Genomic DNA, 20,321 nt, shown 5'->3' with positions numbered 1-20,321 from the left:
TTGACCTTCATTTTCTGTTGGGACTTATGAGCATTTTCAACAAAGGTGAATACTGTTTGTTTCTTGTCAAATGTTTTAGTAAAAAATCATGTCATTTTTGACAAAAACATTGTCACAAAACAAGTATTTGTGGCGTACTGCTTGGACTTTTTCCATCAGTGGCAAATGAGTCTATATTCTACCATCTAAAATAGTATTTCAATAGCTTCAATTATTGTTATGCTACAGACAAGTCAAAAGTAGGATGAAATGTTCTATCCCTGTTGCGCTCATTCGGTTTGCATCAAAGCAAAAACCAACCAGCACCAGTTTTATCAAGCCAACTTGACAGCATCTGTGCTAGTTCTCTGACAACTACCATCACCACACAATCACCCCATACATAAACACACACTACTGCCAGCATGTCATATCCATTCGTGCATACTAGCACATCTTTACCAATCATTTAGAAACCACTTGACCAAATGCAAGACTTATTAATAATATTTCATATTTTGATGCTTCCACAGCCATTGAGAACAAATTATACACTACATGACCAAAAGTATGTGGACACCTGCTTGTCAAACATCCCATTCCAAAATCATGGGCATTAATATGGAGTTGGTCCCCCCCATTTCTGCCATAACAGCCTCCACTCTTCTGGGAAGGCTTTCCAAATACCCAATGATGACAATGCGAAAACAACAGGTTTTTGCAAATATATTAAAAATAAAAAAACGTACCTTATTTTCAGCAGCAGCAAATTTGATTTGGTTTTTTAAATTTGCCCCCTAAAATACATCTAACCCTGTTTTTGCTTTTTCATTATGGGGTATTGTGTGTATATTGATGAGGGGAAACTTGAATACATTTTAGAATAAGGTTGTAACGTAACAAAATGAAGGGATCTGAATACTTTCCGAATGCACTCCCCCTGAAGGCCAGGGACTCATTTGATAATCAAAGCAACTACAACATATTTACTGCCTTCCTGCTCTTCTGTATGTGAGGGTAATGCCACCAATGTATTGTGCTTCTACAATCCTTCTAACACCTCTGAATTATACAATTGCTAAATAATTATGTATGAATTATCTATCAAGATTTCTAAATGTATAAGCCTTGAAATGGGAAAGGGGAGATACCTAGTCAGTTGTTCAACTGAAATATGTCTTCTGCATTTAACCCAACCCCTCTGAATCAGAGAGGTGCGGACGGCTACCTTAATCGACAACCACATCTTCAGCGCCTGGGGAACAAAAGACTTTGGAAACTGGCCCAACGCCTACCCGCAAGGCTACTCACTGGCATTGTTTTGGATAATACATGTTATTCTATTTAGTTATGTGAACGTCAAGGAAGTGGAAATTGTTGATTCATTTCGCAGTAGACCATTCTATGGGTGTGCAATAACCAGAAAATCGAGTTTGGTTTATCTCATGCAAGAGTGTTTTTATCAATGCTCATTGACATTGGCTGATTAATTGCATGCAGGTCTGGTTTCAAGACTTTGCATGTTATAACCTGCTTTCCACATGACTACTTATAATCAACAACCACTGGGCACACACTGGTTGAATAAATGTTGTTTCTATGTCATTTCAATGAAATAACGTTGAACCAAAGTGGCATAGACGTTGAACCCAGGGGGGTAGTGTTTGTCACGAATGAGAGTGAAAATTACTAGAACTGGTTAAGCATAGAATGGGTAAAATAGCTTTGTGTCGACAGACATTCAGGATATGATTCACCTGTCCCCTGGTTGCTAGGCAACCGCGAGGGAAGGTTCAGGTAAAAAAAAAAAATGCCTCGCTTTGCCTTCCTGTCGTCATCATCTATATTAAGGAAGAACTTACAACCCGGATCCACCCTTTGTTCATACAATGTCAGTTAAATGTTCCAGTTCGCTTCTGACCACATTAGTTATTGTAAACAATAATACATTAGTTATTCTATTTATCCTTCACACAGTAGCAAAGAGATGAGTGGTGTCAAATTATGTCCCCACGTCTGAAAATTCCAAGATGTTCTTTTGTCAACAACATTTTGTAAACTGCATTTGACTGTATTGGATCTCAACTGATTGCAGAAAAGCCCTCTGCAGCAGTGGACTGAATCCCTCTCTGGGTCAGACAAATCATTACTCCCAGCCTAGAGAAATCCATAAATGTCCACTATTCACACTCTACTTGCTAAACATCACAGTTACATACTTTAATGGAACGGGGATAAAAATATATGGAAGTATTTCGCTGCCGAAAGTCAATTGAAAAGGCAAATGGACAAAAATGATAAATCTATCATGTTTGTAATTCCTTTTCCTAAATAGGTATGCATTTGTGACAAAATTCTAACTGAAGTTCAAAGTAATATATAGCATTTTCATGATTGAGCCTGCCAAATAGTAAAGTTTGAAATGGCAAAGTTTGTTTAATATGTGACCATCAGGCTAGATTTGGTCTTATGTAGCTAAATGTGTTTTTACATTGGATAAAAGTAGAGGCTCAGAGCTAGAAAATGGTATGTCATACATTACAGTTGAGGAACATTGGGAAAGTAAATCTGCTTTGAATGTTGACAAACTTGTAAACCCACTTTTGGCCTGTGAATATTTACACCTACTGGAGAGCTCTTCTTTGTCTACACTAGAGGTCGACCGATAATGATTTTTCAACGTCGATACCGATTATTGGAGGACCAAAAAAGCCGCTACCAATTAATCGGCCAATTTTATTTATTTGTAATAATGACAATTACAACAATACTGAATTAACACTTATTTTAACTTAATATAATACATCAATAAAATCTATTTAGCATCAAATAAATAATGAAACATGTTCAATTTGGTTTAAATAATGCAAAACAAAGTGTTGGAGAAGAAAGTAAAAGTGCTATATGTGCCATGTAAGAAAGCTAACGTTTAAGTGCCTTGCTCAGAACATGGGAACATATGAAAGCTGGTGGTTTCTTTTAACATGAGTCTTCAATATTCCCAGGTAAGAAGTTTTAGGTTGTAGTGATTATAGGAATTATAGGACTATTTCTCAATACGATTTGTATTTCATATACCTTTGACTATTGGATGTTCTTATACATTTACATTTAAGTCATTTAGCAGACGCTCTTATCCCGAGCGACTTACAAATTGGTGCATTCACCTTATGATATCCAGTGGAACAACCACTTTATAGGCACTTTAGTATTGCCAGTGTAACAGTATAGCTTCCGTCCCTCTCCTCGCTCCTACCTGGGCTCGAACCAGGAACACATAAACAACAGCCACCCTCGATGCAGCGTTACCCATGTAGAGGAAGGGGAACAACTACTCCAAGTTTCAGAGCGAGTGACGTTTGAAACGCTATCAGCGCACACCCCGCTAACTAGCTAGCCATTTCACATTGGTTACACCAGCCTAATCTTGGGAGTTGACAGGCTTGAAGGGGTGGGTATAATTTGCGGAATGTTCCAACAGGAATCTGTTCCAAAAAACGTAAAGTAAAAGGTTGCCAACTAACAACGCATACAAAGTAGCAACGCATACAAACCTAGCTAACTAGCTGCCGAATGGGCATCAACTCACCACGTAGCTTAATCTTAATGTTTGTCCATAGGCAAACAGACATGTGAGGACAGACATTTTTCGGAATAAACGTGATGACTGAAAAACGCAATGAAATAGACCACTCTCTACCTGGTATCTTATTCTGCCGCTATACAACTTTGTATGCCTTGTTTTTTGGCAACCTTGTTATTTACAAAGTTTTTGGAATAGATTCCTGTTGGAACGTTCCACAAATTACACCCACCCGGCTTGAAGTCATAAACAGCGCAATGCTTGAAGCACAGCGAAGGGCTGCTGGCAAAACGCACGAAAGTGCTGTTTGAATGAATGCTTACGAGCATGCTGGTGCCTACCACCGCTCAGTCAGACTGCTCTATCAAATCATAGACTTAATTATAATATAATAAACACACAAATACGCGCCTTAGGTCATTAATATGGTCGAATCCGGAAACTATCATCTCGAAAACAAGTTTTTTTATTTCAGTGAAATACGGAACCGTTCCGTATTTTATCTAACGGGTGGCATCCCTAAGTCTAAATATTCCTGTTACATTGCACAACCTTCAATGTTATGTCATAATTACGTAAAATTCTGGCAAATTTGTTCGCAATGAACCAGGCGGCCCAAACTGTTGCATATACCCTGACTCTGCATGCAATGAACGCTAGAGATGTGACACAATTTCATGTTAGCAGGCAATATTAACTAAATATGCAGGTTTAAAAATATATACTTGTGTATTGATTTTAAAGAAAAGCATTGATGTTTATGGTTAGATACATTGGTGCAACGACAGTGCTTTTTTCGCAAATGTGCTTGTTAAATCAACACCCGTTTGTCAAAGTAGGCTGTGATTCAATGAGAAATTAACAGGCACCGCATCGATTATATGCAACGCAGGACACGTTAGATAACTACACATGGTTTATGATATTACTAGGTCCCGTGTGGCTCAGTTGGTAGAGCATGGTGTTTGCAACGCCAGGGTTGTGGGTTCGATTCCCACGGGGGACCAGTACGGAGAAAAAATTTATGAAATGTATGCATTCACTACTGTAAGTCGCTCTGGATAAGAGCGTCTGCTAAATGACTAAAATGTAAATGTACTAGTTTAACTAGTGATTATGTTAAGATTTATAGTTTTTTATAAGATAAGTTTAATGCTAGCTAGCAACTTACCTTGGATTCTTGCTGCCCTCATGTAACAGGTAGCCAGCCTGCCATGCAGGCTCCTCGTGGAGTGCAATGTAAGGCAGGTGGTTAGAGCGTTGGACTAGTAACCGAAGGTTGCAAAAACAAATCCCCCCTGAACAAGGCAGTTAACCCCCGTTCCTAGGCCGTCATTGAAAATAAGAATGTGTTCTTAATCTGACTTGCCTAGTTAAATAAAGGTGTAAAAAAAAATAATAATAATAATTCTTATTTTTTTCGGCAAATCGGTGGCCAAAAAAAACGATTACCGATTGTTATGAAAACTTGAAATCGGCACTAATTATTCGGCCATTCCGATTAATCGGTCGACCTCTAGTCTACACCCATTTAACATAGTTCACACCCTCTTAAGCCTTAGCCCCCCCCCCATCTCTTTAAGGATTCACATGTGCTGAACCAGTAGTTCCCAACATTTTTAGGTTACTGTACCACCAACAGTATTTTGCTTTGCCTGGAGTACCCCCTCTTGCATTTTACCAGTAAGCCTATGGTTTCATGAGTCTTCTCAAGTACCCCCTGTGGATAGGCAATGTTCCCCCCGGGGTCCTAGTACCCCTGGTAGGGAACCACTGTGCTAAACGGTGAGTACGGTAGTGTACTAAACAACCAAAGAGTTCAAGACTAAAGGCTGGTTTATACTACATCTATCGACATGTCTGTATACAGTTGACGTAGTGGCATCATGAACATTCTATTATCGTCTGACATCAAAGTTGTCGTCGTTATGAAAAGTATTAACACAAAAACGACAGGCTGCATGACATCAGCAGCCTGGGGGTCCAAAATGTCATAACTAGTGTATTTTAACACAAATAAACCAATCTGTTTAAAAATGAATGTAGTATGTCACTCTAGCAAACCAGGCAACTAAAAGCAACTTTCTAAATGAAGTTTTGGTTCGTTTGTAGCTTGTTAGCTAGCTAGCTACCGTTAAGTTATCTGGCTAGGCAGTTCAAATAATGACTATATCATATAGCTGACCGTCTTAACTTTAGCTAATTTGTTATCATTATTACAGGAAAATAAACTCACAACTAGATCATTATTTACAAGATAATGGTGAGCTAATTACAGAAAATAGCTTACGGTTGCGAGTGTGACAAAACAAAAGCAGGGCATTCTACCGGAGGATTTTAGAACTTGGACGCTAACTTGTTGGCCTAACATTATATCCAAATTTGACTTTGATGCAGTTGATGTTCTTCACATTAGCGTCTCTGGTAACACACACTATATAAAATAAAATCTATGTTTATTTCTCACATGCACAGGATACAGAAGGTGTAAACGGTACAGTAAAATGGTTACTTGCCCAGTGGGGTATTTTGTTTAAACATGTAGCTCGATAGCTAGCTAAACAATTAACTATAATCGCAACTCATAACATTACTACCCTGCATAAATCTACAGGTTGTTAAAGCTAACCAACTAGTTGGGCTCAATGTTAGCTAGCATGGAATGCAAATCGCAATGAAATACGTATAATATTACTACACAGATCATACACATAACGTTAGCTAGCAAGCCAGTCAGTCAGCTAACATTAGCTAGTTAGCTAACAGTACGCTTTAACTTGCAATGAAAATGACTTTCTGACTAAATTAGAAACGTATAATACCTGAAAATGTAGCTAGCGAGACTCTCTTACCCGTATACATGGGTGAACGCTTCTCCCTCTCTGTCACGGATGCCATGGTTGCCCTTAGTTTGAAGATGTAATGTGCCCTCTTTTTGACTCCCTCCTCATTTGCAATCAAACGCTTGAATTTTCTCCATCTCCTTAGCTATCACACTCTGCTTCCACCAGGCATTACACTGACTTCAAAAACAACTTTCAAAACCATTTCAAATGCCTTAAACACTTTTTTAGTCATTTCAAAAATGTCACTTCAGAAAAGGATTACCTACACATACTAAGCAGCTCATGTTATAGACAGAAGCGTGCTACATGGCAGACCAATCCTAACTCATCTCTTGGCATGTGCAGCACATCCATTATCTCAGCCAATAATGGCTAGCGGGAAGGTTCCGGTCTTTTTCCATGGCTCAACTAGGCTCGTAATGTAATTGTTTTATTCGTATTTACAGATGGCATACACATTAATGGTTAAGGCACAAGAAAGTTCGCATGTTCCAGTAGGAATTTCTGGCCAAAAATGTATTTTGATTAAAAAAATGTATTTGTATTGAAATGCCTCTCCTGTGAAGTAGTTTCCTGAAACGAGTCACATATTTAAATTCCATGGTACTATCCAGTACAACACTGACATATTTAAAAACGGCATATAAATGCTTAAATGACAAACTATTTCGCATGTTTTTGCTTGTTGTGACTGCATTTTCTTTTTGTCACAATTCATGCTTTCTCAGTTACAATTAACAATTATTTTCCAAACTCTGTGGTTTAAGACTGTCAAAATTCAAATGATCATTAAAATTCGATAAATCAATTGCAATGCTTAATTTTGTTATATAGTTTCCTGATTGCTCCTTTGCCTTTTCAATGTGTTAGACCTGTCAATCAAACACGGTTGGCGGTGTTTTGGTAATGTGAGGCGGAAGAGGTTGCCTGGGCATGCTAGCATACCAAATATTATGGATACCGTATACTGACAAGATACATGTCTTTCCACCCTAACAATGGGAGTCGTTGTTCACAAAGCGACACGGCGGGCTATCTAGTTCCCGCCTATCCTTTCTTTGGATTGGTGGATACAGCTCATTATTGTAATCCTTTTTTGAATATCCGATGAGGGATGTTGACAACCGCCCGTGGAGAGAGAGTGGAGAGAGTGGAGAGAGAGGCTATGGTACTAGCCTCATGCCATGAATATGCATAGCCATCTAGAGACAACTCCGATTTAACGTGTTTTTTCTCAAAGTTGCCGGGATGTCATGTGTCCTACTTATAACAGACTCGTATCAACTTAATCATTACGAAACTTCTATTCAATCAAATAAACCTCATGTAGTAAATAATCAATTTTTTTGTTAACCAAATTCGACACCCTCTCATTGACTTCCATACAAAAACTCCTTGCTTGTTGGGCGAAACAATGAAAAAATGACACATGCTGGAGGGTATGGAAAAGCATTGTCAATTGAGAATTAATGTAATTTGTCACAATTCATGCTATCACAACAAGCAAATGAAATGGCAAACATGAGAAATGATTTGTCATTTAAGCATTTACATTAGATTTTTAAATGTTTCATTCTTGCACTGGAAATGAAATATCAAACACTGCTAAATGAATATAGGTGAAACACTGACAGGATATCCTGAATGTTATGTAGTAATATTTCATATCTACAGTATATGTCTGTGTAGTGTGTGTTTTAACAGTCTTAAAAATATTCACACTAATTCCCTTCAACTGATTCATATAGCTTCAGCTTTTACAAAATGCTAGCGTAATAATCATCAACATAAAATACATTAAAGCATTCCTAAAAGTCTATCAAAATAAAAGTACATTTTCACACTGCACAGTGATTCCTCATCGTAGCTAATGAAATAGAGTGCTTGCCGCTTGTGCTATTCACAGTATTGAAATACTGGCAGAGGCACAGCCCCCCATAACACAATAGTATTTTCTATCCACAATGGCAATAACTCTCTCACAGACCCTGCTCCACCCCCAGAAAGGTCCCCAGCATGGCCCGGACTTTACAGACCCCCAGTGAGGCACGCATACCCAACCAGGAGCAGGGGGGAGGGGAGTGGACGTCAGCCCAGAACCGGAGCATCTCGCTGGGGGAGATGTGATGGATGGACACCATGGCCTGGTAGCAGCAGCGTGTGTAGGGCACCACAGGCCCACCAGAGAACAGTGGGCAGTGGGAGGGCAGCACTCCAGCCTCACGGGCACACAGACCCACAAACATGTCCTCGGGGGGCAGAGGAGTGGACGGAGGCGAGGCAGCGGCCGTCAGGGAGATCTTGAGCAAGGCGGAGCGGGAGAGGATGTAGGCAGTGCCGCTGCAGTAGTCGGGGAAGACAGAGGCAGGGTACGCCCCTCTAGGGAGGTAGTGCTTACTGCCTGGGTTTCGGTCTGGAGCCACGTGGAGGTGGAGCCGGCCCAGGTACAGGTCCCCGTGCTCGTAGGTGCTGTTCAGGTAGTGCAGCAGGGCCCCAGGGTTGAACAGGACGTCATCGTCCACCTTGGCCAGGAAGTGGGCCTGGGGGCAGAAGCGTCGGGCCCAGCTCAGCATCGATAGGGTCTTCAGGGTCAGGTTGGAGTAGGACTCCCAGAAGCGCCCTTGGATCAGGTCCCCTCTTTCCCAGGACTCATCTATCAGCAGCTTGGCTAGCCCGGGGTCAGAGGCCACCCCGAGCATGAACAAGGTCATGACCTTATGACCCCTGACCTCCACCTCCCCACCCCACGTGTCCCGGATGGCCTGGCGGGCCCTCTGATTGGCTGGGGCGGAAGTCACCATGGTGATGAGGTAGGGCTTGGCATGCTGGCAGACATGAGGGCTGGGCATAAGGAGGTACTCCTCGGGTCTGGTTGGGGGGACACTCTGAGGGGGTATGAACCCCCCCTGTGCCTCTACCATTGTGTTCATATTCATGTATGTGGCCCATGACTCAATGGAGTCAATGAAGAGTAGAGCTAGCAGGGCAGCACTGACTATCAGCACACAGAGAGCAGGCACCACCCCGAACCGGCCCCCACGCTTCCCAAAGCGGGGCTTAAACACCCACAGCCCCTGCCCCACCATGACCTCCCTCCAACCTCCACACTGCAGCTCAAAAACTCTCTCTGTCTCTTTATCCTCTGGTCTTCTCTCAGTCCAGCTTTATAACTCTGAATTTTTTGCTTTCCTCGTGTTTTACTTCCTCGTTGTCTCTTGCATCTCTTCCTCGAACAACAGTTGATCTGTTAGCGGATAACTGTCCAGGTTGTTGGTGGGTGTTGTGTGATGCTTTCACTCTGCAGACCGGTAAAACTGCGCGTTAAAAAGGCAAATAAAATTGGGGTTAACAGACAGACATTTATCTGGAGCAATGGCCTCAACACTCTACATGCATCAAAATGATGTCGCTATTCTCAGCGCAAATGAAAACGAAAGAGAGTAAGTCTTTCCACCTAGAGGTCCTTGGCAAAGCTCCTGAATGAGTGTTATCACACAGACTGATCCTATAAAAGATAAAAGATGTGTAGCAGTTGATTGGCTGCTATATAAATAACCTGATGATAAATATCACACTAACACATACAGTACCAGTCAAAGGTTTGGACACTAATTCAAGGGTTTTTCTTTATTTTTACTATTTTCTACATTGTAGGATAATAGTGAAGACATCAAAACTATGAAATAACACATATGGAATCATGTAGTAACCAACATTTTATTAAACAAATCAAAATATATTTTAGATGTGAGATTCTTCAAAGTAGCCACACTTTGCCTTGATGACAGCTTTGCACACTCTTGGCATTCTCTCAACCAGCTTCATGAGGTAGTCACCTGGAATGTATTTCAATGAACAGGTATACCTAGTTAAAAGTTGATTTGTCAAATTTCTTTCTGCATTTGAGCCAATCAGTTGGGTTGTGACAAGGTAGGGGTAGTATAGCTAAAATACATATATATATACTGCTCAAAAAAATAAAGAGAACACTTAAACAACACATCCTAGATCCGAATGAAAGAAATAATCTAATTAAATACTTTTTTCTTTACATAGTTGAATGTGCTGACAACAAAATCACACAAAAATAATCAATGGAAATCCAATTTATCAACCCATGGAGGTCTGGATTTGGAGTCACACTCAAAATTAAAGTGGAAAACCACACTACAGGCTGATCCAACTTTGATGTAATGTCCTTAAAACAAGTCAAAATGAGGCTCAGTAGTGTGTGTGGCCTCCACGTGCCTGTATGACCTCCCTACAACGCCTGGGCATGCTCCTGATGAGGTGGCGGATGGTCTCCTGAGGGTTCTCCTCCCAGACCTGGACTAAAGCATCCGCCAACTCTTGGACAGTCTGTGGTGCAACGTGGCGTTGGTGGATGGAGTGAGACATGATGTCCCAGATGTGCTCAATTGGATTCAGGTCTGGGGAACGGGCAGGCCAGTCCGTAGCATCAATGCCTTCCTCTTGCAGGAACTGCTGACACACTCCAGCCACATGAGGTCTAGCATTGTCTTGCATTAGGAGGAACCCAGGGCCAACCGCAACAGCATATGGTCTCACAAGGGGTCTGAGGATCTCATCTCGGTACCTAATGGCAGTCAGGCTACCTCTGGCGAGCACATGGAGGGCTGTGCGGCCCCCCAAAGAAATGCCACCCCACACCATGACTGACCTACCGCCAAACCGGTCATGCTGGAGGATGTTGCAGGCAGCAGAACGTTCTCCATGGCATCTCCAGACTCTGTCACGTCTGTCACACGTGCTCAGTGTGAACCTGCTTTCATCTGTGAAGACCACAGGGCGCCAGTGGCGAATTTGCCAATCTTGGTGTTCTCTGGCAAATGCCAACGTCTTGCACGGTGTTGGGCTGTTATCACAACCCCCACCTGTGGACGTCGGGCCCTCATACCACCCTCATGGAGTCTGTTTCTGAACGTTTGAGCAGACACATGCACATCTGTGGCCTGCTGGAGGTCATTTTGCAGGGCTCTGGCAGTGCTCCTCCTGCTCCTCCTTGCACAAAGGCGGAGGTAGCGGTCCTGCTGCTGGGTTGTTGCCCTCCTACGGCCTCCTCCACGTCTCCTGATGTACTGGCCTGTCTCCTGGTAGCGCCTCCATGCTCTGGACACTACGCTGACAGACACAGCAAACCTTCTTGCCACAGCTCGCATTGATGTGCCATCCTGGATGAGCTGCACTACCTGAGCCACTTGTGTGGGTTGTAGACTCCGTCTCATGCTACCACTAGAGTGAAAGCACCGCCAGCATTCAAAAGTGACTAAAACATCAGCCAGGAAGCATAGGAACTGAGAAGTGGTCTGTGGTCACCACCTGCTGAACCACTCCTTTATTGGGGGTGTCTTGCTAATTGCCTATAATTTCCACCTGTTGTCTATTCCATTTGCACAACAGCATGTGAAATGTATTGTCAATCAGTGTTGCTTCCTAAGTGGACAGTTTGATTTCACAGAAGTGTGATTAACTTGGAGTTACATTGTGTTGTTTAAGTGTTCCCTTTATTTTTTTGAGCAGTGTATATATATATATATATATCCATTGCTCGTGTTTCTTGGCCCAAGCAAGTCTCCTCTTATTATTGGTGTCCTTTAGTAGTGGTTTCCTTGCAGCAATTTGACCATGAAGGCCTGATTCACGCAGTCTCCTCTGAACAGTTGATGTTGAGATGTGTCTGTTACTTGAACTCTGTGAAGCATTTATTTGAGCTGCAATTTCTGAGGCTGGTAACTCTAATGAAGTTATCCTCTGCAGCAGAGGTAACTCTGGGTCTTCCATTCCTGTAGCGGTCCTCATGAGACCCAGTTTCATCATAGTGCTGGATGGTTTTTGCAACTGCACTTGAAGAACGTTCAAAGTTCTTGACATTTTCCGTATTGACTGACCTTCGTGTCTCAAAGTAATGATGGACTGTCATTTCTCTTTGCTTATTTGAGCTGTTCTTGCAATAATATGGACTTGGTCTTTTACCAAATAGGGCTTTCTTCTGTATACACCCTACCTTGCCACAACACAACTGATTGGCTCAAATGCATTAAGATGCATTAAGAAATTCCACAAATGAACATTTAACAAGACACACCTGTTAATTGAAATGCATTCCAGGTGACTACCTCATGAAGTTGGTTGAGAGAATGCCAAGAGTGTGCAAACCAGTCATCAAGGCAAAGAGTGACTATTTGAAGAATCCCAAATATATTTTGATTTGTTTAACACTTTTTCGGTTACTACATGATTCCATATGTGTTATTTCATAGTTTTGATGTCTTCAGTGGTGTAAAGTACTTAAGATGTACTTTAAAGTATTTTTACTTAAGTACTTTTTTGGGGTATCCATACTTTACTATTTATATTTTTGCCAACTTTTACTTTACTACATTCCTAAAGAAAATTATGTACTTTTTACTCCATACATTTACTTACTCCCTGACACCCAAAAGTACCTGTTACATTTTGATGGGAAAATTGTCCAATTCACACGCTTATCAATCTGGTGGACTTACTAAACACAAATGCTTTGTTTGTAAATTATGTCTGAGTGTTGGAGTGTGCCCCCTGGCTATCCAACAACAAAAAAAGAAACAAAATTGTGCCATCTGGTTTGCTTAATATAAGGAATTTGAAATGGTTTATACTTTAACTTTTTATACTTAAGTACATTTGAGCAATTCCATTTACTTTTGATACTTAAGTATATTTAAAACCAAATACTTTTAGACTTTTACTCAAGTAGTATTTTACTGGGTGACTTTCACTTGAGTCATTTTCTACTAAGGTATCTTTACTTTTAGTCAAGTATGACAATTGAGTACTTTTTCCACCATTGATATATATACACATACACGTATAGGCTACACACCAACCACATCAGCTGAGATATCGTTAAAAACGCCTCCCTTCCACTTACAGGGAAGACAGTAACACCTACAGAACTTCCCCTCTGTAGAAAATGTTTAACAGCACAGCATTCCTGGGATTGGCTTGACTAGGCTACTGGGTACAGTTGTGCAGTGCGCGTTTTGGCACTATGAACGTTATGCTCTCGACATTGACATGTGCTACATTTATCTGACTGTTTCAAATTGGATGTATTAGTGCCTTACGGGCAATTCAGATTGTTGGTTGAGGACCTCTTTAGCAAGGAATGTGTTTGTTTTTTATGATTGTGTATTTCCTGTACTTATGTTGCTTGCTCGTGTATTTGTTTGTGATTGAAAATCGGATACTTTTGCTCTGTATTTCTGATCTTTATGTAATATGATATCTCTTTGAGGTTTTTGAATTGTTGTTTGTTGTAATACAGGCAACAGTTGCAAAATAGACCATGCTGCCAATTTAGATTCTCTGCATAAATAAAGGTTAAAAAAATGTATTAAGTAAGTGTGATTCAAGAAAAATCCTGATCTTATATGACAAAGAAACCTATTGCATAGCACGTGTCAAACTCATTCCACAGAAGGCCAAGTCTCTGCTGGTTCTCTCCTCCCTTGTCATTGATTAATGAATTAATGTCGCTGATAAGTAAGGAATTCCCCTTAACTGGTTGTCTAGGTCTTAACTGAAAGGGGAAAAAACTAAATCCAGCAGACAGTAGGCCCATGGAATGAGTTTGACACCCCTGCTGTATAGCCTAACAATCAAATGCTGTTTTCACGGCTGATATCATCTGAGCACGCTAATAAATAAAAACGCAATAACATCAAACCTTAAATCCAATGAAGACGACAGTGTCAACACATTCTGTCCATGGTTCCGTTTTGGTCCGCAATATTGTACGGCTTCAAATTCATTCCCGCTGAGCAGAAACAATTCGCCGCATCCGGATGCAGGCTGTACCATGCACTTAATAAGAAACTTCCTCGGTGGTCACTTCATGCAAATGCATTTACTCCAGATTTTTATTAATGTAGGACTATTTGTAAGCTTTAATTGAGAAGATATTAGAAGAACATACATGTATAATGTAGGCTATTCTTGCGTTTGGCATTTCTTCTGTTCTTGATATTTGTATGACATCTTGTGGACATATCTGGAAATGTAGCCTAACTTGTCAAGCATCTTTGTGGGGCAGTGTTTTAACTGATAATGCGTTACTATGCTACTTGTATGAATAACAATAGCATACTCCACTGCTTTATGGTGACAATCAATAGCTCAACATATAACTTGAGTCTGATGTTTGATTATAATAGCCCTAGAATGGGGACTTGAATGGGGTCATTTAAGATTTTATCTCCATTGATGGGATTGATAAAGTTACAATATTCAAGCCCAGGCACTGTGTGGTTGAGAGAGTGACAGTGATATTCGAAACCCTGTAGGTGCACCCATCTCCATGTGTACATATTTAGAAAACACAAGAAAAACAAAGGGTCACGATTTGGACAGACATTTTTATTTCAACAACAATTAGCTATGAAGCCTGGGGAAGCAATGTAATGCCATCTGAAATATACACAGAACAAAAAAATAAACACAACATGCAACCATTCCAAAGATTTAGCTGAGTTACAGTTCATATAAGGAAATGAATTAGGCCCTAATTTATGGATTTCACATTATTAGGCAAGGATGCAGCAATGAGTGGGCCTATGCCCACTGGGGAGCCAGGCCCAGCCAATCAGAATGAGTTTTTCCCCATAATAGGGCTTTATTACAGACAGAAGTAGTCCTCAATGTTGGATGCGGCTTATGGTAGAGAAATTAACATTCAATTATCTGGCAACAGCTCTGGTGGACAATCCTACAGTCACCCTTCTAATTGCAAACTCCCTCAAAACTTTAGACATCTGTGGCATTGTGTTGTGACAAAACTGCATATTTTAGAGGGGCCTTTAGCCTAGTGGTTAGAGTGTTGGGCCAGTAACCAAAAGGTTGCTAGATCAAATCCCCAAGCTGACAAGGTAAAAAGCTGTCATTCTGCCCCTGAACAAGGCAGTTAACCTGACTGTACCTAGGCCATCATTGTAAATAAGAATATGTTATTTACTGACTTGTCTAGTTAAAGGTAAAACAATATATATATATATTTGTTCTTAACCGACTTGTCTAGTTAACTAAAGGTTAAAAAAACACAAATATGTATTGTCCCCAGCACAAGGTATACCTGTGTAATAATCATGCTGTTCAATCAGCTTCTTGATATGCCACACTTATCAGGTGGATGGATTATCTTGACAAAGGATAAAATACTCACTAACAGGGATGTAAACAAATGTGTGAACAATGTTTTAGAGAAATAAGCTTTTTGTGAATATGGAACATTTCTAGGATATTTTATTTCAGTTCATGAAACATGGGACCAACACTTTACATGTTGCTTTTATATTTGTATTCAGTGTATACAGTACCAGTCAAAAGTTTAGACACACCTACTCATTCAAGGGTTTTTCTTTATTTTTACTATTTTATACATTGTAGAATAATAGCGAAGACATCAAAACTATGACATTTTTTATTTAAACAAGCAAGTCAGTTAAGAACAAATTCTTATTTAGAATGACGGTCTACACCAGCCAAACCCTAACCCTAAACCAGAGCTAATTGTGCGCCACCCTATGGGTCTCCCATTCACAGCCGGTTGTGATACATACTGGAATCGAACCAGTGTCTCTCTAGTGATGCCTCTAGCACTGAGATGCAGTGCCTTAGACGCCTGCGCCACTCGGGAGGCCTATAACACATATGGAATCATGTAGTAACTGAAAAAGTGTTAAACAAATCAAAATATGCTTGAGATTCTTCAAAAGTAGCCACCCTTTGCCTTGATGACAGCTTTGCACACTCTTGGCATTCTCTCAACCAGATTCATAAGGTAGTCCCCTGGAATGCATTTCAATTAACAGGTGTGCCTTGTTAAATGTTCATTTGTGGAATTCCTTAATTTCTTAATGCGTTTGAGCCAATCAGTTGTGTTGTGACAAGGTAGGGGTGGTATACAGAAGATAGCCCTATTTGGTAAAAAGACAACATCATATTATGGCAAGAACAGCTCAAATAAGCAAAGAGAAATGACAGCCCATCATCACTTTAAGACATGAAGGTCAGTCAATGTGGAACATTTCAAGAACTTTGAAAGTTTCTTCAAGTGCAGTCGCAAAAACCATCAAGTGCTATGATGAAACTGGCTCTCATGAGGACCACCACAAGAAAGGAAGACCCAGAGTTACCTCTGCTGCAAAGAGTAAGTGCATTAGAGTTACCTGCCTCAGAAATTGCAGCTCAAATAAATGCTTCAAGTAACAGACACATCTCAACATCAACTGTTCAGAGGAGACTGCGAGAATCAGTCCTTCATGGCCGAATTGCTGCAAAGAAACCACTACTAAAGGACACCAATAAGAAGAGACTTGCTTGGGCCAAGAAACACGAGCAATGGACATTAGACTGGTGGAAATCTGTCCTTTGGTCTGATGAGTCCAAATTTGTGATTTTTGGTTCCAACCGCCATGTCTTTGTGAGACGCAGAGTAGGTGAACGGATGATCTCCGCATGTGTGGTTCCCAACGTGAAGTATGGAGAAGGTGGTTTGATGGTGTGGGGTGCTTTGCTGGTGACACTGTCCGTGATTTATTCAGAATTCAAGGCACACTCAACCAGCATGGCTACCACAGCATTACGCCATCCCATCTGGTTTGCGCTTAGTGGGACTATCATTTGTTTTTCAACAGGACAATGACCCAACACACCTCCAGGCTGTGTAAGGCCTAGGAGAGATGGAGTGCAGCATCAGATGACCTGGCCTCCACAATCACCCGACCTCAACCCAATTGAGATGGTTTGGGATGAGTTGGATCCCAGAATGAAGGAAAAGCAGCCAACAAGTGCTCAGTATATGTGGGAACTTCTTCAAGACTGTTGGAAAAGCATTCCAGGTGAAGCTGGTTGAGAGAATGCCAAGAGTGTGAAAAGCTGTCATCAAGGCAAAGGGTGGCTACTTTGAAGAATCTATAATATATTTTGTTTTGTTTAACACTTTTTTGCTTACTACATGATTCCATATGTGTTATTTCATAGTTTTGAGGTCTTCACTATTATTCTACAATGTAGAAAATAGCAACAAAAAAAATAGAAAAACCCTTGAATGAGTTGGTGTGTCCAAACTTTTGACTGGTACTGTATATGCACAAATGAACTAGGGCCTATAATAAGAACACTTATTAGGCTTTTTACTAAAGCTCGACCGATTAATCGGAATGGACGATTAATTAGGGCCGATTTCAAGTTTTCATAACAATCGGTAATCTGCATTTTTGGACACCGATTATGGCCGATTACATTGTACTCAATGAGGAGACTGCGTGGCAGGCTGACTACCTGATACGCGAGTGCAACAAGGAGCCAAAGTAAGTTAGTAGCTAGCATTAAACGTATCTAATAAAAAACGATCAATCTTAACATAATCACTAGTTAACTACACATGGTTGATGATATTACTGGTTTATCTAGCTTGTCCTGCGTTGCGTATAATCGATGCAGTGCCTGTTAATTTATCATCGAATCACAGCCTACTTTGCCAAATGGGTGATGATTTGCACCAATGTGTACCTAACCATAAACATGAATGCCTTTCTTAAAATCAATACACAAGTATATATTTTTAAACCTGCATATTTAGTTAATATTGCCTGCTAACATGAATTTCTTTTAACTAGGGAAATTGTGTCACTTCTCTTGCGTTCTGTGCAAGCAGAGTCAGGGTATATGCAGTAGTTTGGGCTGCCTGGCTCGTTGCGAACTGTGTGAAGACCATTTCTTCCTAACAAAGACCGTAATTAATTTGCCAGAATTGTACATAATTATGACATAACATTGAAGGTTGTGCAATGTAACAGCAACATTTAGACTTAGGGATGCCACCCATTAGAGAAAATATGGAACAGTTCCATATTTCACTGAAAGAATAAACGTTTTGTTTTCAAAATGATTTCCGGATTTGACCATATTAATGACCTAAGGCTCGTATTTCTGTGTGTTATTATATTATAATTAAGTCTATGATTTGATATTTGATAGAGCAGTCTGACTGACTGGTGGAAGGCAGCAGCAGGCTCATAAGCATTCATTCAAACAGCACTTTCCTGCATTTGCCAGCAGCTTTTCGCTGTGCTTCAAGCATTGCGCTGTTTATGACTTCAAGCCTATCAACTCTTGATATTAGGCTGGCAATACTATAGTGCCTATAAGAACAGCCAATAGTCAAAGGTATATGAAATACAAATGGTATAGAGAGAAATAGTCCTACAATTCCTATAATAACTAACTACAACCTAAAACTTCTTACCTGGGAATACTGAAGACTCATGTTCTCATGTTCTGAGCAAGGAACTTAAACGTTAGCTTTTTTAAATGGCAAATATTGCCTTTTTACTTTCTTCTCCAACACTTTGTTTTTGCATTATAAACACTTCAGCGAGCAGGCCTTTCTAATCGACCCGGGTATCCTGGAAGGATATTGACCTCATTCCGTCAGCAGAGTCAAATCAAATCAAATCAAATGTATTTATATAGCCCTTCTTACATCAGCTGATACCTCAAAGTGCTGTACAGAAACCCAGCCTAAAACCCCAAACAGCAAGCAATGCAGGTGTAGAAGCATGTAGAGGATGCCTGGTTGTTCTTTAAAAGTGCCTTCCTCACCATCTTAAATTTGCATCCTGGAACACAAACTCCAAAAAGATCTGGGACATTGTAAAGTCCATGGTGAATAAGAGCACCTCCTCCCAGCTGTCCACTGCCCTGTGGCTAGGAAACACTGTCACCATCGATAAATCCACTATAATTGAGAATTTCAATAAGCATTTTTCTACGGCTGGCCATGCTTTCCACCTGGCTACCCCTACCCCGATCAACAGCACTTCTTCCACCACAGCAACTCGCCCAAGCCTCCCCCCTTTCTCATTCACCCAAATCCAAATAGCTGATGTTCTGAAAGAGCCTCAAAATCTGGACCCCTACAAATCCGCCGGGCTAGACAATCTGGACCCTCTCTTCCTAAAATTATCTGCCGAAATTGTTGCAACCTCTATTACTAGCCTGTTCAACCTCTCTTTCGTATCGTCTGAGATTCCCATGGATTGGAAAGCTGCCGTGGTCATCCCCCTCTTCAAAGGGGGAGACACTCTAGACCCAAACTGCCACAGACCTATATCTATCCTACCCTGCCTTTCTAAGGTCTTTGAAAGCCAAGTTAACAAACAGATCACCGACCATTTCGAATCCCACCTTACCATGTCCGCTATGCAATCTGGTTTCAGAGCTGGTCATGGGTGCACCTCAGCCACGCTCAAGGTCGTAATGGATGGACCAAGGCGCAGCGGGTATGTAAATGCTCATTTTTATTAAACACGAAACAAAACAAGAAACCGATGAACGGACGACAAACAGTCTTGTAGGCTCACACAGCAATACAAAGAACAATCTCCCACAATCCCTAAAACAAACAAACTCCTAATTATAGGACCTTCAATCAGAAGCAACGATAACCAGCTGCCTCCAATTGAAGGCCCCAATCCCAAATACTAAACATAGAAATAAACACCCTAGAAACAGACATAGAACTGTACAACATAGAACTAAACCAAAAACCCCGGAAACATAAATAAAACGCCCCTCTACATAAACACACACTCAAAACCATATAAAACAAATACCCCCTGCTACGTCCTGACCAAACTATAATAACAAATAACCCCTTTACTGGTCAGGACGTGACAGTACCCCCCCCCCCCCCCAAAGCTGCAGACCCCGGATGCACCTGACAACAAAAATACCCACAAAATAAACCCCTAAACTAAAGGGAGGGAAGGGAGGGTGGCTGCCGTCACCGACGGCTCCCGTGCTACACCCCCACCTCCCCAAATCTCCTACAGTGGAGGTGGCTTAGGCCT

At 41.0% G+C, this 20,321-nt stretch overlaps 1 protein-coding gene across 2 annotated transcripts; it reads right to left on the bottom strand.

Moving 5' to 3' along the window:
- Positions 1 to 6,815: 6,815 nt before the first annotated feature.
- LOC115166337 (putative UDP-GlcNAc:betaGal beta-1,3-N-acetylglucosaminyltransferase LOC100288842) lies at positions 6,816 to 14,395 on the bottom strand. Of its 2 annotated transcripts, none has more exons than XM_029720247.1 (2): positions 14,138 to 14,395; positions 6,816 to 9,706 (listed from the first exon to the last, which is right to left on the bottom strand). In XM_029720247.1, exon 2 carries the CDS (start codon positions 9,492 to 9,494, stop codon positions 8,388 to 8,390), a length of 1,107 nt encoding a protein of 368 aa, XP_029576107.1. In that variant the 5' UTR covers positions 9,495 to 9,706; positions 14,138 to 14,395; the 3' UTR covers positions 6,816 to 8,387. The 2 variants fall into 2 exon arrangements, with proteins under 2 accessions (XP_029576107.1, XP_029576106.1); XM_029720246.1 differs by having other exon boundaries at positions 6,816 to 9,722; positions 14,138 to 14,393.
- Between the last annotated feature and the right edge of the window lie 5,926 nt (positions 14,396 to 20,321).

The sequence above is a fragment of the Salmo trutta genome, chromosome 28 (genome assembly GCF_901001165.1).
Source record: "Salmo trutta chromosome 28, fSalTru1.1, whole genome shotgun sequence".
NCBI classification, from domain to species: domain Eukaryota; kingdom Metazoa; phylum Chordata; class Actinopteri; order Salmoniformes; family Salmonidae; genus Salmo; species Salmo trutta.
This window is presented reverse-complemented; position numbering and strand designations above follow the sequence as displayed.

What these genes read in the sequence shown, in the direction of transcription:
- LOC115166337 (XM_029720247.1), bottom strand. Translation starts at nt 9,494, where the DNA reads ATGGTGGGGCAGGGGCTGTGGGTGTTTAAGCCCCGCTTTGGGAAGCGT.